The sequence below is a fragment of the Ricinus communis genome, chromosome 1 (genome assembly GCF_019578655.1).
Source record: "Ricinus communis isolate WT05 ecotype wild-type chromosome 1, ASM1957865v1, whole genome shotgun sequence".
In the NCBI taxonomy this organism is placed as follows: Eukaryota; Viridiplantae; Streptophyta; class Magnoliopsida; order Malpighiales; family Euphorbiaceae; genus Ricinus; species Ricinus communis.
In genome coordinates, this window is record NC_063256.1 from 32705603 (window position 1) to 32733093 (window position 27491).

At 35.4% G+C, this 27491-nt stretch overlaps 1 protein-coding gene across 3 annotated transcripts; it reads right to left on the reverse strand.

Moving 5' to 3' along the window:
- Positions 1 to 262: 262 nt before the first annotated feature.
- Positions 263 to 27491, reverse strand: LOC8261156 (guanine nucleotide exchange factor SPIKE 1). Of its 3 annotated transcripts, none has more exons than XM_015717726.3 (31): positions 27321 to 27491; positions 26919 to 27005; positions 25938 to 26100; positions 25061 to 25176; positions 24755 to 24867; positions 24597 to 24652; positions 24032 to 24129; positions 22602 to 22739; positions 21419 to 21730; positions 20061 to 20348; positions 18168 to 18335; positions 17894 to 18085; positions 16969 to 17012; positions 16226 to 16295; positions 15934 to 16095; positions 15183 to 15290; positions 14967 to 15004; positions 10996 to 11140; positions 9680 to 9806; positions 9370 to 9563; positions 8254 to 8384; positions 6833 to 6908; positions 6553 to 6663; positions 4553 to 4735; positions 3703 to 3846; positions 3430 to 3603; positions 2958 to 3305; positions 2549 to 2881; positions 2013 to 2198; positions 749 to 1723; positions 263 to 662 (listed from the first exon to the last, which is right to left on the reverse strand). In XM_015717726.3, exons 2-31 carry the CDS (start codon positions 27003 to 27005, stop codon positions 408 to 410), a joined length of 5535 nt encoding a protein of 1844 aa, XP_015573212.2. In that variant the 5' UTR covers positions 27321 to 27491; the 3' UTR covers positions 263 to 407. The 3 variants fall into 3 exon arrangements, with proteins under 3 accessions (XP_015573212.2, XP_048226369.1, XP_015573213.2); XM_048370412.1 differs by having other exon boundaries at positions 26919 to 27022; XM_015717727.3 differs by having other exon boundaries at positions 27314 to 27491.

The following is a 27491-nucleotide window of genomic DNA, read 5'->3' on the forward strand; positions in this document are numbered from 1 at the left end:
AATAATTAAAACATGTAAAATTTATAATTTAATTGGTAATTAGCCCCACAAACATTAGTATGCAACTTCAGGATTTCATTCTATGATTACATGACAAATTATCAAGATCGTGCACTAATTATATATCATCATGCTTCCTTTTCTTGCCTGTCAATTCAGTAAAAGGACATTGTTAAATTGGCTTCGTTACCCGAGTGTGCTAATAGTAAAGCTGACGTTCCTAGACTTCACAAGGGCTGGACTCCCCCTAACCATGCAGAAGTTTACACCAGAGGAAGCACAGTTTTTGAATAAGAAAATAACACTGGTTTGCTCAACACATTCATTACATACACAAATATTTGCACACATTTTAAGGAGAAATAATCACATTCAAAAAAAAGCAAGCAAGAATATAATTCATACTATCAGAGCTCCGAAAGAATTGCAGGGATGTAATGAGATAATTCAGCTGTAAGAGACTGAAATCCATTTACAAGTTGAGTGTGAAAATCCTGGTCTTCCTCTCCAATCAATCTGAAGTGCACCCGGATAGCACGCTTGCAAACAGCCATGAATTCTAAGAGTGCAGCAATGAGTTGTTGCAGTTCCTGTGAACGTAATCTTGTAGCAGGCTCGCCAGACAGGAAGGCCGTGCAAACGCTTAGAACACCACTGTTTACCTGCAAGATTTGCAGTTTACAATTGAGTAGAGATAACATCTGACTTGGGAACAACCATAAAGATCTAAAAAAACAAAATTACTTACTTGAACTGCCACGCTGCCCTGAAGAATTCTCTGCAAACTCTGGAGGCGTGGGAGTTGATCCCCTTCAGAACTACGAGGCTCCTCAAGCTCATTTCTTAAGGCAGCTGTCCTAGTTTCAATCATTCCAATTGCATTCTCCACTGGGGAGAACTCGAGAGATTCCGATTTAATTACCAAAAGCCTATTAACAAGAGCAGGAAAAGAACCTTCTGTCTGAAGAACAGTCCGCCTCTTCCATTGGTCTTCCAGACCTCCTTGGGTTTTGCCATTTTTTGTGAAGGGGGTGTCAAATAAGAAACGGTCAAAGACTCGTGCACGGACACTTCCAGTAGAAAGAGAAAAAATCCTTTCCCGTCTACTTCCTAAATCTTCATCTTCCATTACCGGATCAACAGCAGTTATCTGCAGGTAGCAGACTCCAGGCTGCAATTCATCTGCCTTCACTTGTCTCGAATCAGGGATAATGTGCAAAGTGTGATTGCCATCCATCCGAGACTCATAAATATGGCTTAGTTTCTCCATTATGTCACCTAGCCGTACATCACGGGGTTCTCGGTATACATATTCTTTTCTGTCCAGCTTCCCAAATTTTTCACCGTAGAATCCCACCCTATAGTATGTGGCATCAGTGAACGGGATTGGGCTTGATTCCTGCTCAAGAATTGATTCGTAGATATTAGTGAGCAAAGTATGACATTTAGCCAACTGTCCATATGCTCTTCTGCTTTTATAAACTGGAATCACGAGTTCCAGAATGCTTGCACAGAAATGAAAGAGCTCAGCTTGAGAAAAAAGCTTATTTGCAAGCTGTAGATATTTTACAGCTGAATCCACAGTGAGCTTTGAAGCACCATAACCCTCCACTTCTGCTGCTGATGCCTCAGACGAGATCTCACTGCTGACCATTGGGCAAATTTTACGTAGAGCAGTCACATGATCTTTGCTCCAAACACCATCTTTTCTAGCCACAAGTGCCTATAAGGAATTAATTAAATATTAGCAAAAAGTAGGCCAACTTTTTTTAAAGGAATTATTCAGAAATTTAAAACATGCAAGAGATCAACTGCATAACCCACTTGTATTAGAATTAGTGGACCAAAAATAGTTTAAAACATGCAAGAGATTAATCAATATAATGGACCACAAATCTGCTGCTTTAGAAACAGGTCGATTGCTTAGATAGGTTGTTCAGAACTTTATTTCCATTTACTGGTACGTGTGTTGCACACAATATAAACTGCAAGGATGCACAACAGTGAAATACCTGCATTACAACACCAGCAACAGCTACAGCACACTGAGCAGCTTCAGCCCAGGACTGCATTTCTTGATGGGCATCACACAAATGCAATAACCACATTATGTGAAGATCGGGAACAGGTGCAAATGCCATGGCAAGTTTATAGTAACTCTCTGCAGCTGCATATCTATCAATTGTCATCGCAGAAGCCTGTTGCAGCAAAAGTTATTCATCCAGATCAGAGCATTGGAATTTAGTCACACAAATCACATGAATGTTAGTGAACAGGCAGGAAGCAGAATAAGACAAACACATCCTAACTATTCTGGAAGGATTACACCTCACAAAATATAGCGACAGCAACTAAAATCCTTCCCCCAGAAGTCCTGCAAAGATACTGCAATGCTTTCCTAAATCCATAAGAACCTGAGCTGGGGTTACAATACATTGCATGAAGTGGAGATTAACTACAGAACCCCCTGGTCAGTTACTATTCCCTGTGGCAGTTATACTACTGCAGGTAGCAGAATCAAAAATAATATGGAGTTGTTAGAACCTACCAGAAGTGCATGTTCCAGACTAGCATCAAGGGCCAGGATTAGATTGTCAGAGAGATATTTCACATCTGACCAAGACCACCGATTCTCTGCTGAACTATCCAAAATTGCCACTAGTGCATCTTCAGGTAGTCCGCATTCCTTCAATAGGCTAGTACTCTTATACTCATCTGCCATTTCCTCCAAAGACTTGCGCAGGCGCCGTGCTTCACCACTCTCTTCTAGTGTTCCATCTGATTTCATTTGAGTCACTTGCACATCAGACATCAACTCTGACAGTGTGATAGTCAGCATGGCCCGCAACCTTGCTGTCTGCATAAAATAATAGAAAGAGCTCTGCAAAAATGAAAGAAATTTTTTATGTTGAGATAAGAATATATAACCAAAAAACCAAAAATGCCAGAGAGCCTACCCTCACAAGTATCTTGAGTCCAACAACAGCTCTTCTCCTGATGCTTTCATTTCTAAAGACAGCAAGCCGGAGAAGATGAAAAGCAACCTGCTTTAGAAAGCGATCATTCTCCCTTGCCATTAATGTTGCCCCATGAAGATCAAAGACACTGCAGAAAACAGGAAGCAGAGCTTTCCAGAAAGCCAGTGCTTGATTTCGAGAGAAGAAGCTCATAAATATGGCTGTAATGCAATCTAGTTTTCCATAGTCGGTAGCAATGCTGTGGGATGCTGCCATCATAGAAAACTTCTGAGTTATTTCCAGCACCTGAAGACTCACAGCAGCACTCAAGTTTTCTTCCCAAAGCTCCTGGAGTGTATATGAAAGTTATCAGCTGCCTAAATTTGATTTAACCTATACAGAATGCAGCCAAAAATAATAAATAAGAACTCTTGCAGTTCAACAAAAAGTAAAATTTCCACAGGAAAAGTACAAGTTTTTGTCTCAATATTGGATGCAAGGATTCTCTAAGTGCTTGGGATGAAGCTCCAATTCTTGAAGATTGTGCCTGAGCGAGAGCTTCTCTCAGAGAATATGGCTGGCTAGGGGAGCTTAATTGGGAGTTTACTCTTTGCCACAGATATCCATTATCAGGTGTTCCCTGAGTCTGCATTAAGAGAAATTCAGAGTTAAGAGCAAGGACCAATTGTTAATGCATAAGAATTGTTAATCAGAAATCAAGAGGTACACAGAAAGACCAACTTACTCTGACTTCTTGTCGTGATGCCTCAGACAGATAGTTATTGATTGCAGGAGAAAGCCTATCAGAGTACTTGGGGGAAGAAGGTGCATCTATGACAGGGCTGCGAGAACTAGAACCCATGAGCATGCCATCAGCAGGTTTCTTGTGCTGTAAAATACATCATGGGGAATTAGCATCATAGGTGAAAAAGCATATATTTAAAAGAACATACAACTTTCACAAATAGCATATAATAAAGTCAAGACACTGATTTTCATTTTGCATGAACAGGATCAGCCATGTAATAACACCAAATCTAGAAGCCAGAGCCGGAAATTAGAGATACCTATCAGATACGAGGCCTATTTTTAACATCCTAATAACAGTATGAAGTCAAACAATTAGGCAACAACCAATGGTGAAATATAAACCATACATTAGCAGGTTCCAGTACCACATTAGAGCATCTAATTTAAGAGCTTGTGACCACCAGAGAACCATATATCATAAAACATACTAATACGATTCAATAGCTCCTCTCCTGATTACATTGTCAATCAAAACTCTGATCCTCCCCAATGTCTTAACATTTACCTTGTGGTGTCCGTTTTGAAGTCCAAACTAATTTCTACACTTGGATCACCATAAATGGTTTAATTGTCACATCAAAGCCACTATAGGCCTATAGTATTACAGCCCTATTAATAACAGTAATTAAAAAAAACGGAAAATGAAAATTGGGGTGGTTGGGTGGGGGTTGGGGGCGGTGTACAATGATAGACAATATGCATGCAGCAGACTAAACAAGTAATGAATAAACCAACATCTACATCAAATGAACAAAAGCAAACTAAATTTTCAAATATGTATCAACCTCAAAAAGAACAAGGCACTCCTCCATAAGTTTGAAGAACAATCTAGTACGAGCAATGCTTTGTTGCCACGCTTTCACAAGTGATGTATCATCCAGATTGCGCACGATTTGCAAAATAACAATTAAGACTTCACGCTTTTCAACAGCATTCAGGTTATAGAACACAGGCATCTCATCCAGAATCTGCAGACATCGGTAAATCAATAATTCATGGAACTGCAAAACAATTGTAAATTTTAGCAGATGTAATACTGCAGGCTATGCAAGCGTATCTTCTTCTCTTGTTTCTTTTCAATTATTATGCTAGATAGTAATTGCATTTTTCAAAAGGGGGCATGAGAACTAACCAAGAAAATGGACTGGTTAGATCATTCCAGTGGTTAGAATTTCTCTAGTAGGTATAATATTAGTACAGCAAAAAAGAAGCTATATAGTGAGAAAATAGGATATACGTCAGATTCTGAAGCAAATTATAGAATGATTCCTTGTATCTACCTAGGAAACAGATAAATAGAATCCAAGGGAAAAAGCAACAAACATAGCTCTGTCAGCTCCCAACACTGAGGTTTTAATAAAAGAGGAAATCCCAGGAGAAAGAATTCACACCAATTACCATGAGCCAACAAGTGGAAGACAGGAGCATTACGTTAAGGGGATATTCTAGAATGACAAATATCTTCCTAGAAACAAATTCAAGATCCATCACCATCATTCTAGAACATAAGCAGAGAAAATAATACGGAAAAAGAAAATAAGGGAGATAAAGCTTTCACGGGATTATTTATTCTTCCAATTGCATCCTGCCATTCCACTATAGGCCACCTATGATGCACGAAAACACTATTTAATCGATGTTTCCACATTTTGGAAACGTTTTGGGAACAAGAACTCCAGAATGTGTCAAGTCCGTTTCCATAATTTATTAAAATCAAAAAGGAGTTTCCTCTACTTAAAAGAAAGAAAGAATAGAAAACAAGAAGAAAATTAAAGAAAAGGAACATGAAATAGGAACAAGACTGATCAAGTTTCAAAAAGCAATATCAAAACATGAACACAAGGCTCATCAAATTCCTAAGCCTATTAGGATTAAAAGATCTATTAAGTACCTAAAGTCTTAAACAAAAACTAAAAACAAGAATTGAAGGACCCTTTTAAATACCTAAAAAAGGTATTAAGAAATTTGTAGACACTTATTTTTCCTTATTCTTGAAGACTTGATTTATCGTTTCTCTTAATATGTCCTTTTTATACCTATTGATGGTATTTTGTATTGGAATAAATAATATTTATAAATATTCATAATACAAATTAATATTTATATACTCCTATACTTTAATATTTATATACATACCCTTATGTTTTCAATAGTTACATATTTCCGACACGTTTCCATTTCCTATAATTTTGAAAAGTGCTGCTTTGCCACACCATCTTCCATGTTTTGTGGTTTCCGTGCTACATAGTAGGCCATATTGCTCTATGCTATATTTATGATTTATTTTAACAGTAATAAGGCTAGACCTTCAATCTCTATGTTGAATTTCTTAATTTAGTTGAAGTCCTTGAATAAAAACACTTATGTAGGACCAGGTTAGAACTGTTACGTTACCACCAAAGCAGTTCTTTTTCTCTTACATATTGAGATTTAAGCAGGAAAGCTATTAAGAGGTCACATTGAGCTACTTTATGAGAGAGGATGCATAGTAGACAAAAGTAGGTTAAACATAGGTATCCAAGTGTAAATAACACTAAACATGACACGACCTGACATCATACAAATGAAATGCTATACATTAATAATGCTTCACTAAATAACTTCCTTTCCACTACACATTATATAATTAATAATTATGCCTAATGGTACTTAGACAGATATCAACTCCCAGACAATTGTATTGTAATGCAATTAGTTATGACTTGGGAATTTACATGATGAAAAAGTTAATTTCACATAATTAAATTATCAAGAAGATTAACAGTAGAAGTTCATAAAGCCAAACCTGGCCGATAAGAGGAAAATATAGCTGGGCGATGTATAATTTATCTTCAGGCTTTTGGTAACGAGCATCAAACTCATGCTTGCATAGGAGAACTACTAAAGTCCTAGCTGCCTGAAAATACCAAAACGCAAGTTACATTACTTCGTAGTCAGCAGAAGTGCATTCGCGCATACACACAGAGTATGCAGCCAAATTGAGAGCCGATTTTTGAACATTATGAACAAATGTAGCAGACCATTTGAAATAAAAGACACTGCAATGTATTTTGTACCGAACTCACCTTTGATCGTTGGGATAGATCATCATGGTCCCAAGTAATGAAAAGCTCTTGTATTAAAACGGATGAAAGATAGTTTCTACAATGTGAATATGAACTTGGTCAGGCAAACATTAGCATAAATGCCTAATCCAGACTGATTAATGAAAAAGTGCTCGTACACCATTGATTTCATCTGTTTCACATAATGCCTCAATAATTTAAACAAGTTAGGGAAAATTCTGAAGGTACAACAAGAAAACAGGGACATTTAGAATTTGCAAAGAGAAAACAAAAGAAAATAAGCGTCATATCTTTCCTCGTTTGAAATGTATTGGTTGCATCATAAATTCATAATATGATATCTAGGATAGAATAGAGAATAACAACAAAGAGAAAATGACAAGATTAAAATGAGATCCTCTCTTCTCAGAAGTCAATATGCAAACTTGCATATTCAGGACAAGGTTTCATTGTCTAGGGAGAACTATTAGAAGTTCAGATCCCAGGGCTAAGTTAAAGAAAGAGTTTTTAAAGGACGAGTCTAACATGATATTAATCCACTGTACTGTAGACTAATTAAGATTCTAATAAAACACAAAGTTCAAGATTACTTTGGAGTCTAAAAAAGAATTGCAACAATTGTCACTTCTTATCTGTTTCAGAAATTTTCACTATAAGAGAGAGAATCACATTGTTAAAATGCATTATATAGAAACTCGGCATTAGGTTCCTTCATTTCTCTGTATACAGATTTTTTTCCCATGTCTGGTATACAGTCTCTTTAGGTTTCACATTAACGAGTCATGTGGGCTCCACTTGTTTGCGAGGGGACCGGACCTATTGAATAACATCTCATATATTGCTAGTTCCATGTGTTCATTTGTAAGACAAGTATTATTCTAATGTCTAGTACATGTAGCCAGTCTGTTAACCTAGGGCCATTCTCAATCATCTTTTGAGACATGGCAATAAATTAAATGTTATGGAATTTTTTTCCCAACACATTTTTAGTTGTTGATCTCAAGGAAGTAACTTTGATGCTAAGGAATCCATTCATATGTCTCTTCATTTATAACCTCAAACATTTTGGTTGGATGTTGGGATGGGTAAAAGACACCCCATAAGAACTAGTAACAGAAATGCTTTCCAGTGGTGGCTGTCAGCTATGCTAAGGAATCTATTCATATGTCTCTCCCTTTATAACCTCAAGCTTTTTGGTTGGATGTTGGGATGGTAAAAGACATGCCAAAAAGAACTAGTAACAGAAACGCTTCCCAGTGGTGGCTGTCAACTAAACTGAGGAAGTCAGTTCCTTATGTTGAGGGAAACAACAGATCACATTAGGGAACAGAAGAAAATACAGCTTACGAGATGCAATGCTAATCTAGAGTGCCAAATTTCACAGCACAAGAGTACATAAAGGAATATGATTGATAAACTACCTATCTGAAGGATCTCTCCCAGGCATTTCCACAAAAAGATCATGATCACATACAATTTGCAGAAAGGTTAGCTTGCAGTCATGCAAAACTGATTGACATACTCCAGAAAACTTGTCCATGTACAAGGAAACCTGCAGTGGAATGAAGAAAATAAGTGAAAACAGAAATTTTAATACAGGTGCTAACAACTACTACCAAATAGCCTGCCCTTCACTTTGATCCCCTTTCCCTATCCTGCCCGAGCAAAATCCCCACGTAAACACACGAGGGAAGGAAAGAACCTAAAAAAGTGGTTAGAGGATTCTCTATTGTTGAAGTCAAGATTCCCGATATTGCTTCACACCCAAATTAAGGTTGTTCATTCTCAGATAAAGGAACTCTAAGCAAATAGTTCTCTAAAACATTGGTTTCCAGGGAAAAAAGAAAACAGAGGAAATTTATGCCTTTTTATAACAGAGGAAATTTTTATGCCTTTTGTGACACTATTTTTTCAAGTGGCAAAGGTTCAATAAGCTGCCAGTCAACAAGCAGTCTACCTTGTTTCTGGGTTGAAAGTGAACTAGCGAGAAACCAAAGTATTCCTTGGGGTGAAAGGGTAAATGGGGATACTATAACAAATTATTATTGGAGGGAACCAGTTATTCCTCTAAGGTACCCAGGTGACACAATCAAAGAATACCTTGATGCGTTAATTTTGCTCTACAGTATGTCAGGTATTGTTTATCGCACATTCAGTCCTAAGACAGACACACTCCTCTCTCTCTCTCTCTCACAGACCCTCTGTCGCCCTTAAGCTACAAATTGTCTGCCAAATTCTAAATTGAATGGCTGTTAAGAAAACAATATATAAGGATTTTAAAAACTAAAACCATTAATGTTGTTCATGATTACTCTTTCTAAATTTGAACAATATTTTCTATTTTAAACTTCTTCCCTATATTCCTCTCCAATTTTTTTATCACTCTTATCCAAACATTTCTGCTTGTTGTTTTCTTGTACCTTGTTAAGAGAGTAATATAGCATTCTTGGATTGCAAGCGGGAAAGTTTTCTCAAAACCTATTTGGTTAGCCATTACTTTAAAAAAGTAAACAATAAATAATAAAAAAAGATCGTACCAACTCAAAGACTTGGCGAGGTTCAATGATTGACAATAGATCATAACAGAAGAAGGCCAAACAGCTATTCAAGCGTTTTGCCAAGCTTGAGCCCTTCTTACAACGCTCGTGCACCTCAGTTAGAAGGCAATCATACAATTGCATTATGCATCTGAAAACGCCGTCTTTTAATTGCATTGGTGGTACGTCCTCACCTGTACCACAAAGGTAAACATTCTTAATTTTAAAGAGTTCAAAATTATATGGAAATGTTCCCAAGCTAGAATATTTCACATAACGCTGGCCACAAACACCGTAAAATTTATCATACCTAGCGGAAGACTATGATAGAAAAGACGAGTTTGTTCCAATGCCATTGACTTGACAATTAGCTCTAGAAAAAACCAAGCCATTGCCAAAACATCATCATAAACTGGCCCAACACGGTAGCCTTTAGCCTGCAAGATAGTCAAATTTTAAGAAACTTTGTAAAAGAGTAAAGGAAAGAAAAGAGGAGTTAGATTTTGAGGGGGAACAGGGGCTAGTAAGAATCACAAGTGCTTCAAATAATAGAATGGTGTTTTGTCCACATGTATTACAATGTTCACACCACATATCAGACAATCCTTTATGCATTGAAATGAGAAAGGATATCAACCAAACATAAGAATCTCATTTGCAGCAATAGATGTTAGCACCGTCGAACATAGCATTATCTGCTAAATACTCAGGGGAGCTATAAGCTAGTAATAGATAAAATTGTAGCACTAAAAAGGGAGAAGAACGAAAGAAAAGAAAAATCTGCATCTGATCACAACCATATTATTTCGGACAGGGGAAACATAAAAAAATGGTCTCTAATATAGAAATATGTTAATGAAAACATCTCTATTCTTAAGATATCTGGTTAAGAACCGTAACCCATAGGTATAGATGACAATAACTAGGAAAGTTTACGAAGTTGTGTTTTTCATGTAAACAATTTTTTTATTTCATTAACTAGTACTTGAATAAATGAAGATAAAGGTGATACAAGTAAACTGACGCACATCTAGAAAACCATTTGGACTGTAAAGCAAAATGGCAAGGAGTTAAATTTGGTGCAGCATTTACAGATAGTCAATTATGGTTGGCAGAAACTCAGCATGGAGATTTTTAGAATAAATTACAAGAGGATGGCAAATGGCAAATGGCAAATGGCAAAATAGAATAAGAAAGTCAGTTTCGAAGAAACCTTGTTTCTCAGAACTGCAAAGTCGACCAACTCCTATGTCATGGCTAATGGTTGATTTCCAACTATGAGAATTGCAGATTATCAATTTCTTCAGCTTTTGTATGTGGTATTTTCAGCATTTTAAAGGTTTGAAGGAGGTGTCCACGATCCAATATGTATAGATAGAGGCTCAAAGCAGTTCAGGAGAGTTGAGATGATGCAGTGCTCTTAATACGAAATCAGAATTCAAATTAAGTTGATGTCACAACTAAGATAAATGAGCAGCAGAGGAATTTTCAGAAAGGTAAAATGTTGTAATCCAAATTATCAAAAAAATAGTTCACAAAATTACAAAGCAATAAGAATCAATTCTACTCATGCGACCATGTGAAACCAGCAAGTGATAAACACATATGACTATTGCAATACTATACCTTACTACGAGCCAAGCTTCCCCACACAGTAGATAGACCAGGATAAACTGGAGGTTGACGACCACCAAAGTCGTCAAAAGCATAATCAACATAGTTAACAAGAAAACGATTTCTCTCAGCATCATCAACTGATTCCTGCTGGACCCTATAGAAGAAAATTCAATGTATTATTAGCGATCAAATCCAAAATGCAACCAGAAGCTGTTACGTTAGGGAATGTTTTTATTAATAAAAATTACTGCAATACAATCCTATTAAAATTATGCCAATAAATTACACGCACTTATTGGCAAGATCATGATGACGGATGAAATATAGAAAAACATAAGAGTAGGCCTGCATTTTATCATTTCTTTTGGAATTAAGATCCTTCTGCTTGATTTAGCCAATTTGCCATTGAAGACATAACAGCTCACTATCCAAAAATAAATGTTACTGTTCTGACTTAACAATCTAATAAGATAAATACAATTTGCCAGCTTGTTTCTGACCAAAACAAAAGTGTTCACCCCTATCTATCCCCTTAGGTTAAGAAAAAAATAGCAAAAGGAAACCTAATTTGTTCAATAGTAGCTAAAGGTCCACATAGATGTCAATACTTCCCTCCAATCACATACTGCAAATCATTGCACAAACTGCAAAGCAGATTAAACTTTTTAGTTGTTATAGGCGAGGCTGAGGTGCAAGCCTTAATGCCTCAAACATTAAAAGGCAGGTGATATTAACGAGGCATGCACCTTATTGACAAGGCACGCCACTGTTATATTTTAGTTTACAATTGTTTTTTCCCCTTATATTGACTGTTTTTTCATCTAAAACCTCCAGCATTAATTTGAATATCTAAGTGATTTTACGAATTGTCATGTGTGCCAAGTCGAATTAAAACAACCATAACAAAGAAAGAAACCCAAGTTGCTTTAGATCAGACACAAACTTTCTAAATGAGGGGTAGAAGACATTCAGAGTTCTCTACAACACAGAACTAGGTTTAGACCTGGCCACAGTCCAGTTTGGAACTCGAACCGAACCGGAACCGGACAGGTCAACCCGGAAGCAGTCCAACCCGAAACTGGCTCGAAATGGAACCAAAATCAGAGGGGGCCTGTTCAACATTTAATGGAACCGGAACCCACCCATTTAAAAAAAAATTAATAACACTAAATAATAAAAGTATTTATTTTATTCTAATTTAATTTATTATTTCAATTAAAAATAAAATTAACTGCTTTTAAATATTAATAGTAATACATATAATAATAATAGTTTTAATCACATAAATAATATTAAAGATATTGATGAATAAAAATAATAATAAATAAATAAACAAATAAAGTTTTTAAAGGAAGGAGATGAAAATTTATTCGACCACACAAGCAAAGGGACTTCAATTTCCGACCTAGGAAGTGACCAATGAGGTAAATAAATTTTTAAGAAATAGATAAGAAAACTACGTGGATTTTGATTCCTCTAAGCCCCATGGCCAAGAGGATGCGCAGGCACCTTAATTTTTTATAAGAAAATTAAGTTTAAGTTTCTTTTTCCTAATTCTTTGCTAAAAATAAAAAATATTTTTTAGTCTGTTTGAACCGGCAGAACCGGAATCAGCAGATTCTAAACCAGCCCTGAATCGTCCAAGGGGCAGTTCCAGTCCGATTCCAGCTTCCATTGAAACGTGAACCGGCAATTCCGAACTAGAACCGACGGTTCCTAACTCGTGGCCACCCCTAACTAACTTTCTCTTTTTTTATTTATCTCTCCAGCATCCTTCTCCTCTATTCTTTGACTCTATCTTCTCTATTCTTCTTCATTCCAATTTCCTTTTATTTTCTTTCAGCCCATCTAGGTCCTTTTTAACAAAATGGATCAATTGTCCACTCTTCTTGAAAAGATCTTTCATTTCATTATATAGGCAAGACTATACCATCTATACAAGGAAACTAGAACTGTACATGTTAATTACATAGAATGATCCTAGGAAGCTATGTATGGTAAGCTAAATCTCCTCCCCTGATTAGAAGATTATGAGTGATCCTAAAAAGCTATGTATGGTAAGCTAAATCTTATAAGAATATTTACAGCCTAAATTAATGGCTTAATTACAGAAGTAATTTAGTTGTTGACCCCATTTATGCCTTTCCATTGACACTTTTCTTTCCTTTTTACATTTTTTTTTCATTTACTCTACTCAATCCAAAAGCATGATGGCCCATGAACCTTTCAATTATATCTCTGCTTCCCCTCGGTTATCCTTTCTCTTTGGCTCTCACAATGACAACATTTTTTTCTTCTCCATCTCCAATTCTAGATGTCTTCACATCCTATACTTGCCATGTTAAATTATTGATTCTACCAGAACCTTGTGCCAAGTTAAATTCTAATTTTTTCCATGTATTTTAGCATTAAACTTTATTTACTTGGTTTTCATTAACAATTTCTTATGAAACAAGGGATTATCGAATATAAATTATATACATATTTATCTATATGTGAGTGTGTGCATGTCTAAATGTCAATTTCTTTCAAAATTTCAATTCTCTTATTTTCTTCTCTTTTGTGCCTCACATTTCTTATGCACACACCTGCACTTAGCTATTTGCACCAAGGGTCTAGGAGCTTTGCACCTAAATGCGCCTTGCACCTTCAATAATTATGGCATTTCCTATTCTTATTAAAATGCAAAAATTCCATATTCAAAGTTCCACAAATAAATTTTTAAAAAAAAATTTAACAAATATACACAGAAGCATTGCACTAAAAGATTCAGAAGAGAAAAATCTAATTCCCCTATATTTACCTAAAAAGCATTTAGCAATTAACTTTGATTATGCTTTAGTGTTAGTAACAAGTGATTATTTAAATTCACTGAAGAACTATGTACCAAAGCAGAGCTCTTTCATTCAAAGGAACTAGGGATTATTTGTAGAATAGTAAAATCAGACCATAATAGCAGAAAACCCAAATTTGGCATTCAAATGCATTGAATTTCTACTTTCTAGTTTCATGAAAACATAACACACTAATTTTAGAAAACAATTGAAACCTTTTCTTTGCTGTTATCTTTTAAAATTTTCATTTCAATTGTAAAATATATATATATATATATATATATATATATGCTTTCTCCTCAAAAGCAGGTCCCAAAAAGCAGAAATAGTAAAATTTAAAAAAAAACTCAAATTTCTCAAACAGCACTGCCGACTAGCCCTAGGTTCCATCACCATTGCCAAACCTACGCCATCTTGATGCCATCAGCAATCTAGCAGGACTACCAAAACAGCGTCAATGCTATCAGCACTACCATTAGCAACACCATTAACTGCCACTACCACCACAGCGTCATCATTGGCACCAAAACAGCATTAAAGTTACTGACGCTACCATACCGCCTTTACAGTAGCATATCTACGACTACCTGCAACCTCCACTATGACTATGCTGTCATTATCACCACCCCATACTGATGCTTTCCTTGTCCATAACTAGCACTTTAAAATGTCTGGAAAATCGACCCCAAGCATTTACAGCTTTAAATGTTCTATAAATTTTGACTTGTGTATTACTAATCTCAATACCAATACACCTATGAAATAATAGAAGTTACAAAATAAAACTACAGAACAAAATGAATGCGTTTATTAGTATTCCAATGAAGAAAAGAACAGACTGGAAAGGAAATAATTGGAAACTTCTTTCTACAGGTTAAACAGCCATTGAGCTTTCCAATTTGAATCAATCAGGAAACAAGCATAGATAGAAAAATCAGTTTGAATCATAGATCTAGTAAATGAAGTCCTTTATGCTTTGATCTATACAAATTATACAATTGAATTGAACAAATATAATGTTTTGACACAAGGTTGTAAAACACTTAGAACTTTTGTCTAACAAATCTCAATACTTTGTGAACATCATAGAATGATCAATTATAATTTAACCCATGGGAAACTTATCAATGCAAGTATGAAGCATACCTAGTTAAGATATTGACCATAGCTCTGAAGGCTGCAACCTGAAATAAAGACATACAATTGAGCTAAGAACGAGGGTGAGCAAAACTTGAAAAGATCAAGAATTAGCACCCGAGCAAAAGTACCACAACAACTTCTACGATTCATCTCAAACATATATAACAGTTCAAGAACAAGAACTATTCATGTCAACACTTCCCAGCAAGACAACATAGGTACCTGTAGAGTCTCTCCACCACTGCCAATAAGATGGAGAAGCATATTCAGAATAGGGTGAAGAAACTGAAGCAAGGCAGTGGAATCAACATTCTTCAAACTGTTAATTGCCTGCAGGTGATCATTATAACTTTCATGTAAATCACATTCATACCCCCAAAGTATATTATAAAAACTCGTTGAAACTTCAGCTTAAAAAGAAAAGCCTTTTCTTTATTTAAAACATGATTTCTATGCAACATAAAAGACTTCCCCAAAAAGGATAAGTAAATGAAAAACTAAGATTCAATTTCGGCGAAGGACCTCTTAATCTGTCGAAATGTCTGCCATTTCTGATAGATGCTTTTAACTCGGTTCATATCAACCCCTGTGAGAAATCTAATAAAGAAAGGATAGGTGTTCCATGTTTCTAGTCTAAAACTTTTGGTAGAACTTAGGGAAAAACAGTGAAAAAAAATTCATAAAAAATGTGCCTTTAAGCCCAAAAGACACAGCGACAAAACTTGTCAACCATCCATGCCATTACCATTTTGGAACTTCTGTTTGACCTTTGGCTGATAGGGGTCAAGGAAGAAAAAGATCCTTCTGGCCTTGAATTCTTAGTTTATAAAATATGGTTATTGATGCTGGTTTTTCATTATTTATACAGTACTAAAATGAATTGAAGGATTTTAGATTACATTCTGACAACAATTTATAAGCATGAGCAGGGAGGCTAAAATGTAATAAAATAATGCACAAATTAGAATATTACCTCCAGAAGTTCTGAGCCCCAAGGAGGGCTAGTTCGAAGAGTGTGCCTATCATATTCAAGAAAAAAATCTCTAATGCGCTCATTAGTAGGATACATGGACGAACAAAGTCTCAAGCGCAATCTAAAAATATTTTTTCCATCCTCCAGATAATCCAGCCTCTCCTACAAAAAAAGAAAGGTACTGTGCCCAGTTCAAAAAGATGTGATCCAAAAGAAAATACCACAGAGAGATAGTGAAACAAAAAAGAATCCATATAGATTCTATGTACCAAATGCTGCCATTCAAACACACCTTGCCAGTATCCTGGAGATAATGTGGAACCAGCTCTCTCATGATTGGAAGAGAAATTTCAGATCTCAACCTGAAAATAATTAGAATCACTAAACCTCTTAGTTCAAATTGGCCAATAATGGTACTTAAATAAACAAAAGTGCTGAAGCCTCTAGAAAATTTAAAAGTGCATAAACACAGCCAAATTCATAACATCAAGGTCTTGAACTCATCTTTTCTTTTGGATTGCCTATTTTTCAAAAAGAGATGCAGATCACAAGAGGGGAAAGTTGAGAAAGCGTATACCTCAAACAATCATCTGAAAAGAGCATGCTCAGGCAAGTTTTTAAGAGTGCATATTCTATAATAATCACCATAAGTCAAAGTTTAACTTCTTTAAACTATTAGGCTGCTAACTTGTCTCCGTTCAATTTCTCGTATGTCTCCACAGTTCAATGATATTGTGAAAGAACCAAACTAGGAATCCATGGAGACAAGGATAATATCAGAACTGTATAATCAAGAAATAAACATGTGGTTTATAAAACTCATCAACTCATTCTGAGTTTGAACAGGTAAGCATCCATGAACCAACATCTAAGATTTTCATGCAGTACTATCTATTTAACAAAAAAAGAACCAACAGCATCTGAGGATTGGAAAATGAAAAACATAAAATAAAGGAAAATAACCGTTCTATTCTTTGTATTTCTTTTAAGAAGAAATAAGAGGGAAAAAAAAAGATGTTAAAGCCATTTACATACTGATCATATGTTGATAATGGAAGTGCTGCATATCCAATTACCACCTAAGAAAGAAAATTGAAGGAATGTCAGTTCAACATTATGCTGCAGCAACCCAATAGCCAAACATCTATAACTAATGAAAGACAAACAAATTAAACAAAATTTCATTTCTGATCTGCCAGAAAAGAGTACAAGTTTCATTTTCAGTTAGGGTACAAGAAACCTAAGCCAGTCAACCTCCTGTACAATACTTTGGTCAAATTCTCCTAGCAACCAAGATCCTGCTATGATCTACCCAACATCTTGTTGTCAGGGAATTCAGGTCTAACAAGGTCCAAAACAGTGACAAAGTTATTACAAGTTCTTTTGTTTGTTATGACTAAAACTTTGAATTCTAATAATACAGAAGAAATTTGGTAAAAATAGATAACAAAAATAATCTCTTAAACACATCACTAACCAAACTTGAAAAGATTCTGGAAAAATTGAAGGTCGGTAAATGGTATATCTACAAGATGCTGGACTATCAAAAATAGGATATGGACTACCATTTTGACTTAGTTTTCTCCACCTTTATTGTCTTGCTGTAGCATTTTAAACAATATCACATAAAGAGTGAGGGAGAAAGGTCATTTGAAATGGTTAGTCTTTTCAACTTCTGAGGAGGATTATACATAATAGTTCACATTTAGAAAGGTCTATCTTGTAACAAAAATAAAAATGACTAAAATAGATATCTGCAGCTTAAAGAAAACATTGAAAACCAAAAGTTAACTTTAGGCAAGTTTTTCATTTACAATTTTAAGAATTAAAACAATATATGCTTGTATTCCATATTAGATTCAGCAGCAGTGACAAAAATGTGATATCAAGTTATCAGCATGCATGAATCAATACATGTGTGCGCAACTGTGCACTAAAAGGATTTACAAATGACCCTTACTGGCTTTGGAGCTTCCAATTTTGTTTGAAGATCAACGTGGAAGAAAGTGAACAAGAGATGATGAAAAGGTGTCCAGACAGCAGAAAGGGATAGTTTAATCTCATCATGGTAGCATGCCACTCTAGCCCCAACAGCAACCTGTGTGTGAGCCCACTTTTGGAGCGATGCTCCTGGCTCCCTTGGGTACATTGCCTGGTAACATTAGTCAACATGAAACAAGTACAACAAAATTTCGAAAGCAAATGCTTAAATATCTAAGCATATTACGCATCACCTCCAAAGGTTGTCTACGAACATCTGAGTCATCCTTTCTTAGTTCCACTCGTATGAACAAATTCCTCTTCCGACTCAAAGTAACAGTTAAAGGATAAATATATAACCAATGAAACAGCTGCAAGAAAGGCTCATTCCGCATTGTTGTACGGAAGTCGAAAGCTTGGAACTGCATGTCAATCAACATAGCCGCTAAGAGTTTCTTTTTTTATATATCTTTTGTTGTCAGATAAACCCCACAAGAGACGAGAAAGAAAAGAAACAAAGAAGGCTTAACCCATTAACTGAAGGGGAAAAAAAAAAGAAGAAGAAGAAGAAGAAAAGAAAAGGATAGAAGAAGAAAGTAGAGGCAAGAATCATTTATATATTAGAAAAAAAGTGTATAACAGCATTCACATAAGCAGAACCTCATTCATTAGACTGAAAACAGATTCCTTAGCTAGGTTGCTAGGAAAGCCAGAGAGGTTTTCTTTTGCTCCTTCAGCAGCTATTTTATTATGTCCACCCAGACTATCCAAAGAAAGTGTTAAGGGGGATTGAAGTAAGAAATTTATTCTATTCAATTTTCACCATTTAAAAAAATGTGCTACTCTAGGTTGAGAACTTGTCCTCCCAAGTTGAAACCAACCCAAAGAAAATTCCCCTTTTACTCTCTTCTTTCTTTCTTTCCAAATATAGGAATACAGTAATTTAGGATGGGTGGGGTATTCACAAACTATGTACTGTATCTAAAGATAAAATATAACAACCACAGTAGCAGTGACAACAGCATTAATCAGAAGCAGAGGCATTTGGTTTGAGAAAAAGAAAGAAAATAGTCATGTGCCACCAATAAGATACTGGCTCAAATTTAGAATGGTAGGTGCAACTTTCAATATAATCTAACCATGTAAGTAAAAGATGTGATTTGCTTAAAACCAAATTCAAGCAATAAAATTACATGAAAAGCAATGCAGTGCTTTTCCAATAATTACAGATATTTGTAGGATCTTCAAAAATGCAATCAATTAATAATTGACAAATAAAAATAAAAACAAAAATAATGAATTAACGTTTTTGTGTAAAAATCTTCAACACCATAGCATAGAAAGATTTAAAAGACAATTTAAGGTGCACAAGTTTTCTCCACCTTTTCTCATTTTTCGGGCCTTGAGTCTTTCTTTTCTTTCCCTCTCCCCTCCACCCCACACCCCCCCCCCCCCCTCCCCCCCCCAGCGTATAATGATGTCTTCTTATATTCTGGGCCCTAAATTCTCCTTTTATTTTTATCCTATATAATCATGTTTTCCTGCAACCATAAGTGGGTCAAAAGTCTGGTTTAGAAATATGCTATTCATGTGAAGCATTTAGAGAGTTAACGAGGAAATTGAATGCCGGAGGGATCCTGTTGTAAACACATGATGCATTTTCTTGGCTACTTTCTGAAACGTAGATTTTAAAGAGCACATAGATCTCTATGGTGAAGAATAAAGGGAGATTGCTGCAAATTCTTCATTTTTATGCAGCAAACAATATTGATTGTAAGTTCTATGGACAGTTTTTCTTTGGGATGAAGCTTTTATATTCATTTTGGTTATCAGTAGGACACTCTTCAATGCAATTATTAATGGTTATTACTGATCCATTCTTTTATAAAAGACCAAAAAAAAAAAAGTGTTTACAACCATAATTCTAATAGTTAAAGATTTTAATACTAAAATCAACTAGCATGTTACTGAAAAGCGATATTCGCAAATGCACTTAGTTGTGCTTTTATGCATTTCGAAAGACTTTCATTTAAGAGGAAACCATCAAATTGGATGGAGGAAGCATCACATATGATAATCACGAACAAAATTGAAAACTAATAGCTGTGTTGAGAGTCACAACAGTAAAAGAAGGGGGCAAAGCTTACATCATCAGCACTCAGCTCAGGATTTCCATGAGCACTTGGACTATTTCCAGTACTTTCTCTCCCGTCAAAGATATTTTGCTTGGAGCTGCTAGTCTGAGGCCAGTTGGAGCCATTGCTAGGGGATTTTGTAAATGTGGAATCATTGACCCTGTCACCTGGGTCAACGGACTCATTTGTCATGCTGCCACTTTCCGACAAGTTTTCCAAATCCGAATGGCCTGTTTGGTGTTTCTCAATTTCTAGTCTAAGAACACCTTTGACAGGTTTATGAACCTTGCGTTTAGGATCCTGCATATTTGAGGGAGGAAACAACCACCACCAAGGGTACGACAAATCAGAAGCACATTTTAAAATTTAGGTGACAAACAACTCATATGAAAAGAGAGGAAATAGAAATAAAATCAATAATAATGCTATTCAAAGCAATAAAAACATAAAAACAGAAGGGAAACATACAAACAAGATGATGCAGTAATTACACAATATTGTAAATTCAGATCTAGGAGTACAGTGGTCTAATACATCAGCTAAGTAATGCACGATTGCTGTTGAGCATATACTTATATGCAATAGCTCAAATACACGCACAATGTTATGAAGCAACATTAATAAGAGCATCTGCAATATCAATAAGTAGGATATAGGCAGAACATAAAAGAGAAGCTTTAGCAGGTTAACATTGAAAAGGAGAAGAGTATCTTGTAAACCATACTTTCTAAAAGAAAGGTTGCCGCCATATTATTAATTATTTTGGATAAAGAAAAGATAGTCTATTTTTAAAGAAAGGAAGGAAAATGCACCATGAGAATAAGGAATCCTTCTGTAAGACTCAAAATGACCCAACTTATCAACAATCAAGCAAAATGCAGCTTGTAACAAAAAATAATAAATAATGTTCAATAGATTCAGCCACAACTGTTAAAATGACAAGATATGTGAACACCAGAGATTTGCATCAACTGTAACTGGAATGTTTTACATGGTAGATGAACCATCAGAAATTCCATGCATAATCAAACACTAGAAGTAATCCTTTCAAGATCTGTGCATGTAAGCAGACTCTCCAATTATGCTGACTCGCAATCTGATTTTTAATCCATTTTCTGTTATAACTTACGGGGCTGCATCAAGAGGCTACCAAGAAAAACAACATTGACAGGTTGGGGGAACACTGGAAATGAAGTGTCTTTGACTCCAAACAGCAATTAGAAGGAAGAAAATTCAAGAATCTGGAAGAAGGACATAACTAACAGAAAAGAGAACAATTTGTACCAAACGACAGAGAGAAAACTCATAAATAATTAGCGAACTATTAAAAGAATGCATAAAGATACTAAAAGCAGATCCTAGTATAAAACCTGAAGAGAGTCCTCTGTATAGCTTTCTTTAACTTTATTTAAGGTTGATATTTCAACAACAACTGAGCTTCCACTTGAATAACTCAACTTCCCGTCCAGTGTAATATTTGTTATAGGCTCAAATACACCCTCGTGAGAACTGGAGCCAGATACACTTGGAGCAAGTGGGCTGCTTGGTGAGGTAGGTCCTCCAGAAGTTGCACCAACACTGTTATCAAATAATGGAACTATAGCCCAGGCAAACGACTGTCTGTAAGGCATAATCCGAGACCAGACCTGCAATTTCTGCTTCTCTCTCTCACTCAAATGTACCTGCTCAGGCAGACAGATGGAAGGCGAGCATTAGACAGGAGCAATTTTATTCTGAAAGCTACTTTGATAAATGCAAGTAATTCGCAGAAGTTATAGTTCATCAGATTTCAAGATAAGCACAATACCAATTCCAAATAACTCAAATCTATCCAAATAATTAGTCATTTAAAGCCATTTTCTTGTTGAGCCCTATTAATTTAGCTATTGATTTATTCAGGTTACTGAGCTCAACCATAATGTCCATTAAAGCTTTGTACCCTCATTTAAACCAAATAAATTCTAGTCAAGGTGAGACCCCTGAGAAATAATATGATGGGTTAGTTCAAGTAGTAAATTAGGACTATTTTGCTCATTACTACTACAGCTTTTCTTTTATTTATTCTATTTTTATCATTTTCAACTTGTGGGGGCTTAGAAATTGAGATCCAATCTTTACAGTAGCACAATCCATGAAGTAACATGCCTTGTAGGAAACCAGCTGGATATAAATAAGCATAAAAGTCATAAGAGAAGTAATGCGGTCATTTCTTAAATCTTTCTTTTTCTTCTTTTCATATCATAAGCTGTTTCACTATAGAAAAAAACAAACTAAATTGATGACATTATTTTACATCTGATTAAATATCATCCTTAACAACCGCTTGAGACAATCGCCCATCATAAGAATCCCGGAAACCCAAAATTCAGCTACAGGAAAATATAAAGGAGACTGATGAAAAGAGGAAAGTATATAAGCAAACTACTAACAGATGACCAACAAGCAAACGGAAGTACAAACTTTGGAACATGAATCAATGTATAACTACGAAAGGAAGAATATACATATATATTATTATATAATCTACAAATGTAGGGACTAATTCCAACGTACAGGTTCTTTACGTGAATAAACAGAGGGAGTAACTCCGCCTTCTTCTGTAGCAGGCTTCTCTAGCTGAATCAGAAGGCAAATTGACGCTGACGGGGCATCTAAATAGAAAATTACATGAGGTTCATGCGAAATTCTCGCCTGCCAATATGGAGAAAACAAGAACTCAAACAACAAAGCAACATAAAACTAGTCTAAATACTCTAGAAATGGATAATTACCATAATAATAATAATAACAACAATCAATAACAAGAATATTTAATATGTGGTTCAATTTCAAGTAAGGTTCTAATATTTAGAACTGTCACAACTTAAAAATTTGAATTCAAACCCTGACAATTCTTTTTTCTTTTCTTTTTTGTTTTTTGTGGATCAAATTTCAACCAATTTCTCTATGAGATCTGTAAATAAGGTGTTAAGAGAAAACATCAAGCAGAATAAGTTTCACCTTTGAACTTCTCAAATGATTATTATTATTACAGGAATTAGAACTAGAAGATTTAGCTTTGTTTAGAGACATAAACTATTCTTAAAGCCTCACCTAACAGCTTAAGCTTTTGGATGGAATAGTTCTTCTAAATAGTACCAGCGTTGAAGATGGCCCAATGGTCTGATAATCTTGGGCTCGTGATTAAGGACCTAGAGTTTGGGCTAATAGAAGAGTCTAGACCCGTTTGTTGACCTAGGGCCTCAAAGAATAAGCCTATGTGTATTTGTGATGGGCCTCTAAGAGTAGGCCCATCTTCGACAGGTGACAACTAGTCCAAGCCCAGTAACATTAAAGGGGAGTGTTGAAGAATATAATCGCATATAGGAGAAGTATAACAATATGAAGTGGATAAATATAGAGTAGAATGAGTGTTAGCACAAAGCAATTGGTTTTGCGCAATGTGAGGTTCCAACCCCACTTATATTGCCACTGATATCATTTACCCCCAACACTTTCAATGCCCATGGAATTTCTACATGTATCAGAGCCTCTATGATCAAAAGATTTAAAGTTTGATCCTTAGCAACCCCTATATTATTAAATAAATATTTCAAGACAAGCGGGCATGTGTTTTTCACGCTTCAAGCCTAATGGTCATTCTCCTATGGGAGTATGTTAGAGATATAAAACTATTCTTAAAACATCACTTGACAGTTGAACTTTTAGATGGAATGGTTCTTTGACAAGCTTCAACTTCAAAACTCCTCTCCAAATACCCACGAATCTCATATTTTTCATGTAAGCCACAATCACTTACCATTATAAGATCCTAAGCCATGTGATACAAAAAGTAGAATAGACAAGATTACAAATACAAATTCTAGCTGTGATTAAATTGATATGCTTACAGCATTAAGACCTTAACTAAAAATAACATCTCGTACAATAGGCCTTTTGAAGTAATTATCCCCATAAAGTTCTAAATTGGTTTGATAGCTTACATCTTGCGTGTCTGTTGGCACCACAGAAAAATAAAAGTCTTCTGATAGCTTTTCTCTTCTCTCCTTATTATATATGCAAATAGTACCATAGAATGGCTCTGAGATAGAGAACACTAAGTCAAAAATCAAATGTCGTTGAAAAAATTTTAAAAAAAAATGAAAAGAAAAGGAAAGCAACCATTACAAAACTAAGACTCTGATATTCTTTATCTAATATTTAACAATGAAAAACGTGTAACAATATAGAACCATATACATTGAAAATTTGCTTGTCTACAAGTTTTTGGTTGGACTCTACTGTTGAAACTTGTGTTGTCAATTTAGCATAAGACAAGATCATGTTCAACAGTTATGTCTCTTCTTTTTAATCTCCAATGCAACTTTAACAAAAAATATGTTCAAGGGAAAATGATTTGGCGGACATGATTTTTTTTACACAATTAAATACTAGAAAAACTATTGATTTTTGTTGTTGAAATCCAACAGTAGTTGTAAATTTGACACAAAGTTTCAAACGAAGAAAATCGTCAATCAGGCAGCTTCATAACACGAAATGATCACTCACCAACAAGTCCTGCTTGAAATGAAAGCGACAGCACTTTCACAGAAATCTTCAATCCCCTGAGCCACTCCATGCCCAATAAAAAGAAAGTAAGAAACCATACAGAAAATAAGGATTTATTTTTGAAAAGAAAGAAAATTAAAATGCTGATATCCAATCACCTGCCAAACGGCGCCATTGCAGTTTCTGGGATTCTCTGACCAAATATCATTGACCTCTCATTTTCCCAGTCGAAAGCTGGTTCATATGCAGGGAGAGGAGAATGACCAAAATGCTGCAAGCACATCATAATGATAAATGGAAAAGGGAGCAAAATACTAAAATTGCAATGTTGAGAGAAAACTAGCATGGTGACATTTAATTGAACTCAAAAAGTTCATAAACAGAATAAACACATGATGATGTTAGATTAAAGATCTCAAAAAGACAAGGAAAACAAAAAAGAAAAAGGAGACTACTAGTACAACCTTCGAAACATGTGGCTGTGACAAGTCATCTACAAATTGCCTTCCAGAAGTGCTTGGGATGTCATCAAAAGTAATATCTTCAGCCTTAGCTTGTCTTGAATTGGCAAGTTGCATTTCTGCAGAAACATCAAAGTGATGTCATAAACATCGAGTGTCTAAATACAGAGCGTGTGGTTGATGTTAACATGGTCAAGTCATTGTAGTTAAATGTACCATAAGAATAAATAGTAATTTCATAGGAGTATTTCTCACAATATCCAGAATTGAAGAACAATGCTGCCTATATGTTAATCTTTAATAGCACGTAAAACTTTCCTTTGAACACTAATTCAAAACAAGTTATTCACTAACCTTATTTTTGGAATGAGAGAAAATAAGGGGGGACTGAAAATAAAAGGAAAATATGGAGGAAAGTCGATTACTTTGGTTTGAATAGAAGGAGAAAATATTGGGAAAAACATGGTAACTTGCTATTTTCTCTCCAGAATCAGTAGAAAATAGAGAGAGCAGGGAGGAAGTTTTATTCTTCATCAAATAATTAAGGTTTTGCCCTTAAAAACTTTATTAGTAGCTTTTGTCTTTTCATGTTTTATCCCCTGAGCATTTCTATTTCTGTTTCAGCCTAAAATTGTAATATTCTTACTTGGGCATTGTACTTATTTTAAAGTTTGAAAGTACACAAAATTCACTTTTGTTCTCATCTGATGTGGTTTCAAACAATTAGAGAGTTTCTCCTTGCATAGATTCAAGATAAACACAACTTCACTTATAAAGGTGACAAAAATATAAATGAAGAAAGTTTCTTTATTTTCTTTCCTCCCAAGCAATTATCCAAGCATATGATCAATACAGCACATAACATTTATTTAGACCTTACCAGTCTCAATATCAGTATCAGGCCCTTCAAAAATCTGGTTTTGGAAAGATACTGATGCAATGCTTTCGAAGTGACCATACTTGGTTTCATCCTTTACCCAATCTGTTCTATAGCATTGAACAAGTTCATTAAGATGAGGCCACTGATCCAGATTTTCATCAAGCTGCAGAAGAATAATAAATTGTAATATTAAAACCCATTCTATTCCCAATTGAGCAATTAATCCTTTCATGTTAATAATAATTCCATTGAACAACTGCCTATAGCATCAGCACTGGAACATGTAATGTTGAAGTTGGCAAGTTAATTAAGGTAAAGAAGATGATATTATTTCAAATACAATATGCTTAGTCTTTCCATGCAGCAATGCTAAGCTTGCCCTACTTATAACGTCATGTGAATAATATTTCATACGGCCACGAGAGACATATCAAACAGTAAGCCGTAACTAGTAAGAGAGACAATGTACTTTAACAGCTAAAATGGAGTCACTGCTGATCATAAAGCAATAATTTTTGCACGCTTTGACACTTTCCCTTACCTCAGAAATGCTATAAGCAAATAAATAAGGGAAAGGGGAAGGCACTGTCAAGGTTTGAACTACAAAGGCAACTACTAAAACATGAGAAGCGCATTCATTATAGTTTAAATTAACCAAAGGGCTTCTCTGAAGGCTTTTTTCAGTGTCTTACAGAAAAGGATAGACAAGAGTTGTATTTCTTCACAATAGGATATTTATGGCAAGTATTAGTTCATAAGAGATTCTGTCTCCAACTTGTGGTACTTCATAACGGGAATGCATGGCAACCGCATAAGAGGCAATACAAATTGAGGCTTTAAACACACAAGAAAAGTATCACATTACATTATCTTGTTCAACTTCGAATGTTGATTTAGTTAATAAACTGACTAGAAATGATATTTTAAAAAATAATTAAAGAAAACTATATAGTAGTAGCACGCTAGTAAAGAAAGACTTACCAAGGGGTCCAGCTTGAGACTAGCAAGTGACTGACGAGGTATTCTACGGAAACGCTGCCCCCCACTGCTACTGCCACTATTCTCCATCTATGAAAAAGCCAAAGCTACTAACTTTCACACACATATGAAATTTACTAAAGTTCAACGAATCTACTTGTACCAGAGTAAAAGCAAAATGTACAAATAACAAAAAGAAAATGCCTTGTACAAGGACATCTCTTGTAGATCTGAAAAATTCTCAACAGATTTGATTCATGGAGATGAAAAGGAATGATTATTGTAACTAAATAAACAGTAACTGAGAAGTAAAGAATACATTAATAGCAAATGTCACAAGGAAAATACATAGCCGTACAACATCTAAAACAAGAAATGTATATAGAAAAGAGAAAGACCGAGTACAATGGAGATGGTGGCAGTGAAAGCTAAGAAGAAGGGTCAGAATGGGAGAGAAATCGCCGTTAGTAGGCGGTGGAGCAGCTGCCGCTGGTGCTGCTGCTGTACGGTGTCGTCGTTGCTGTTGATAAATCAACGGTGGAGATCTGAATGTTTAAGAGTTTAGTGGGTGATGGA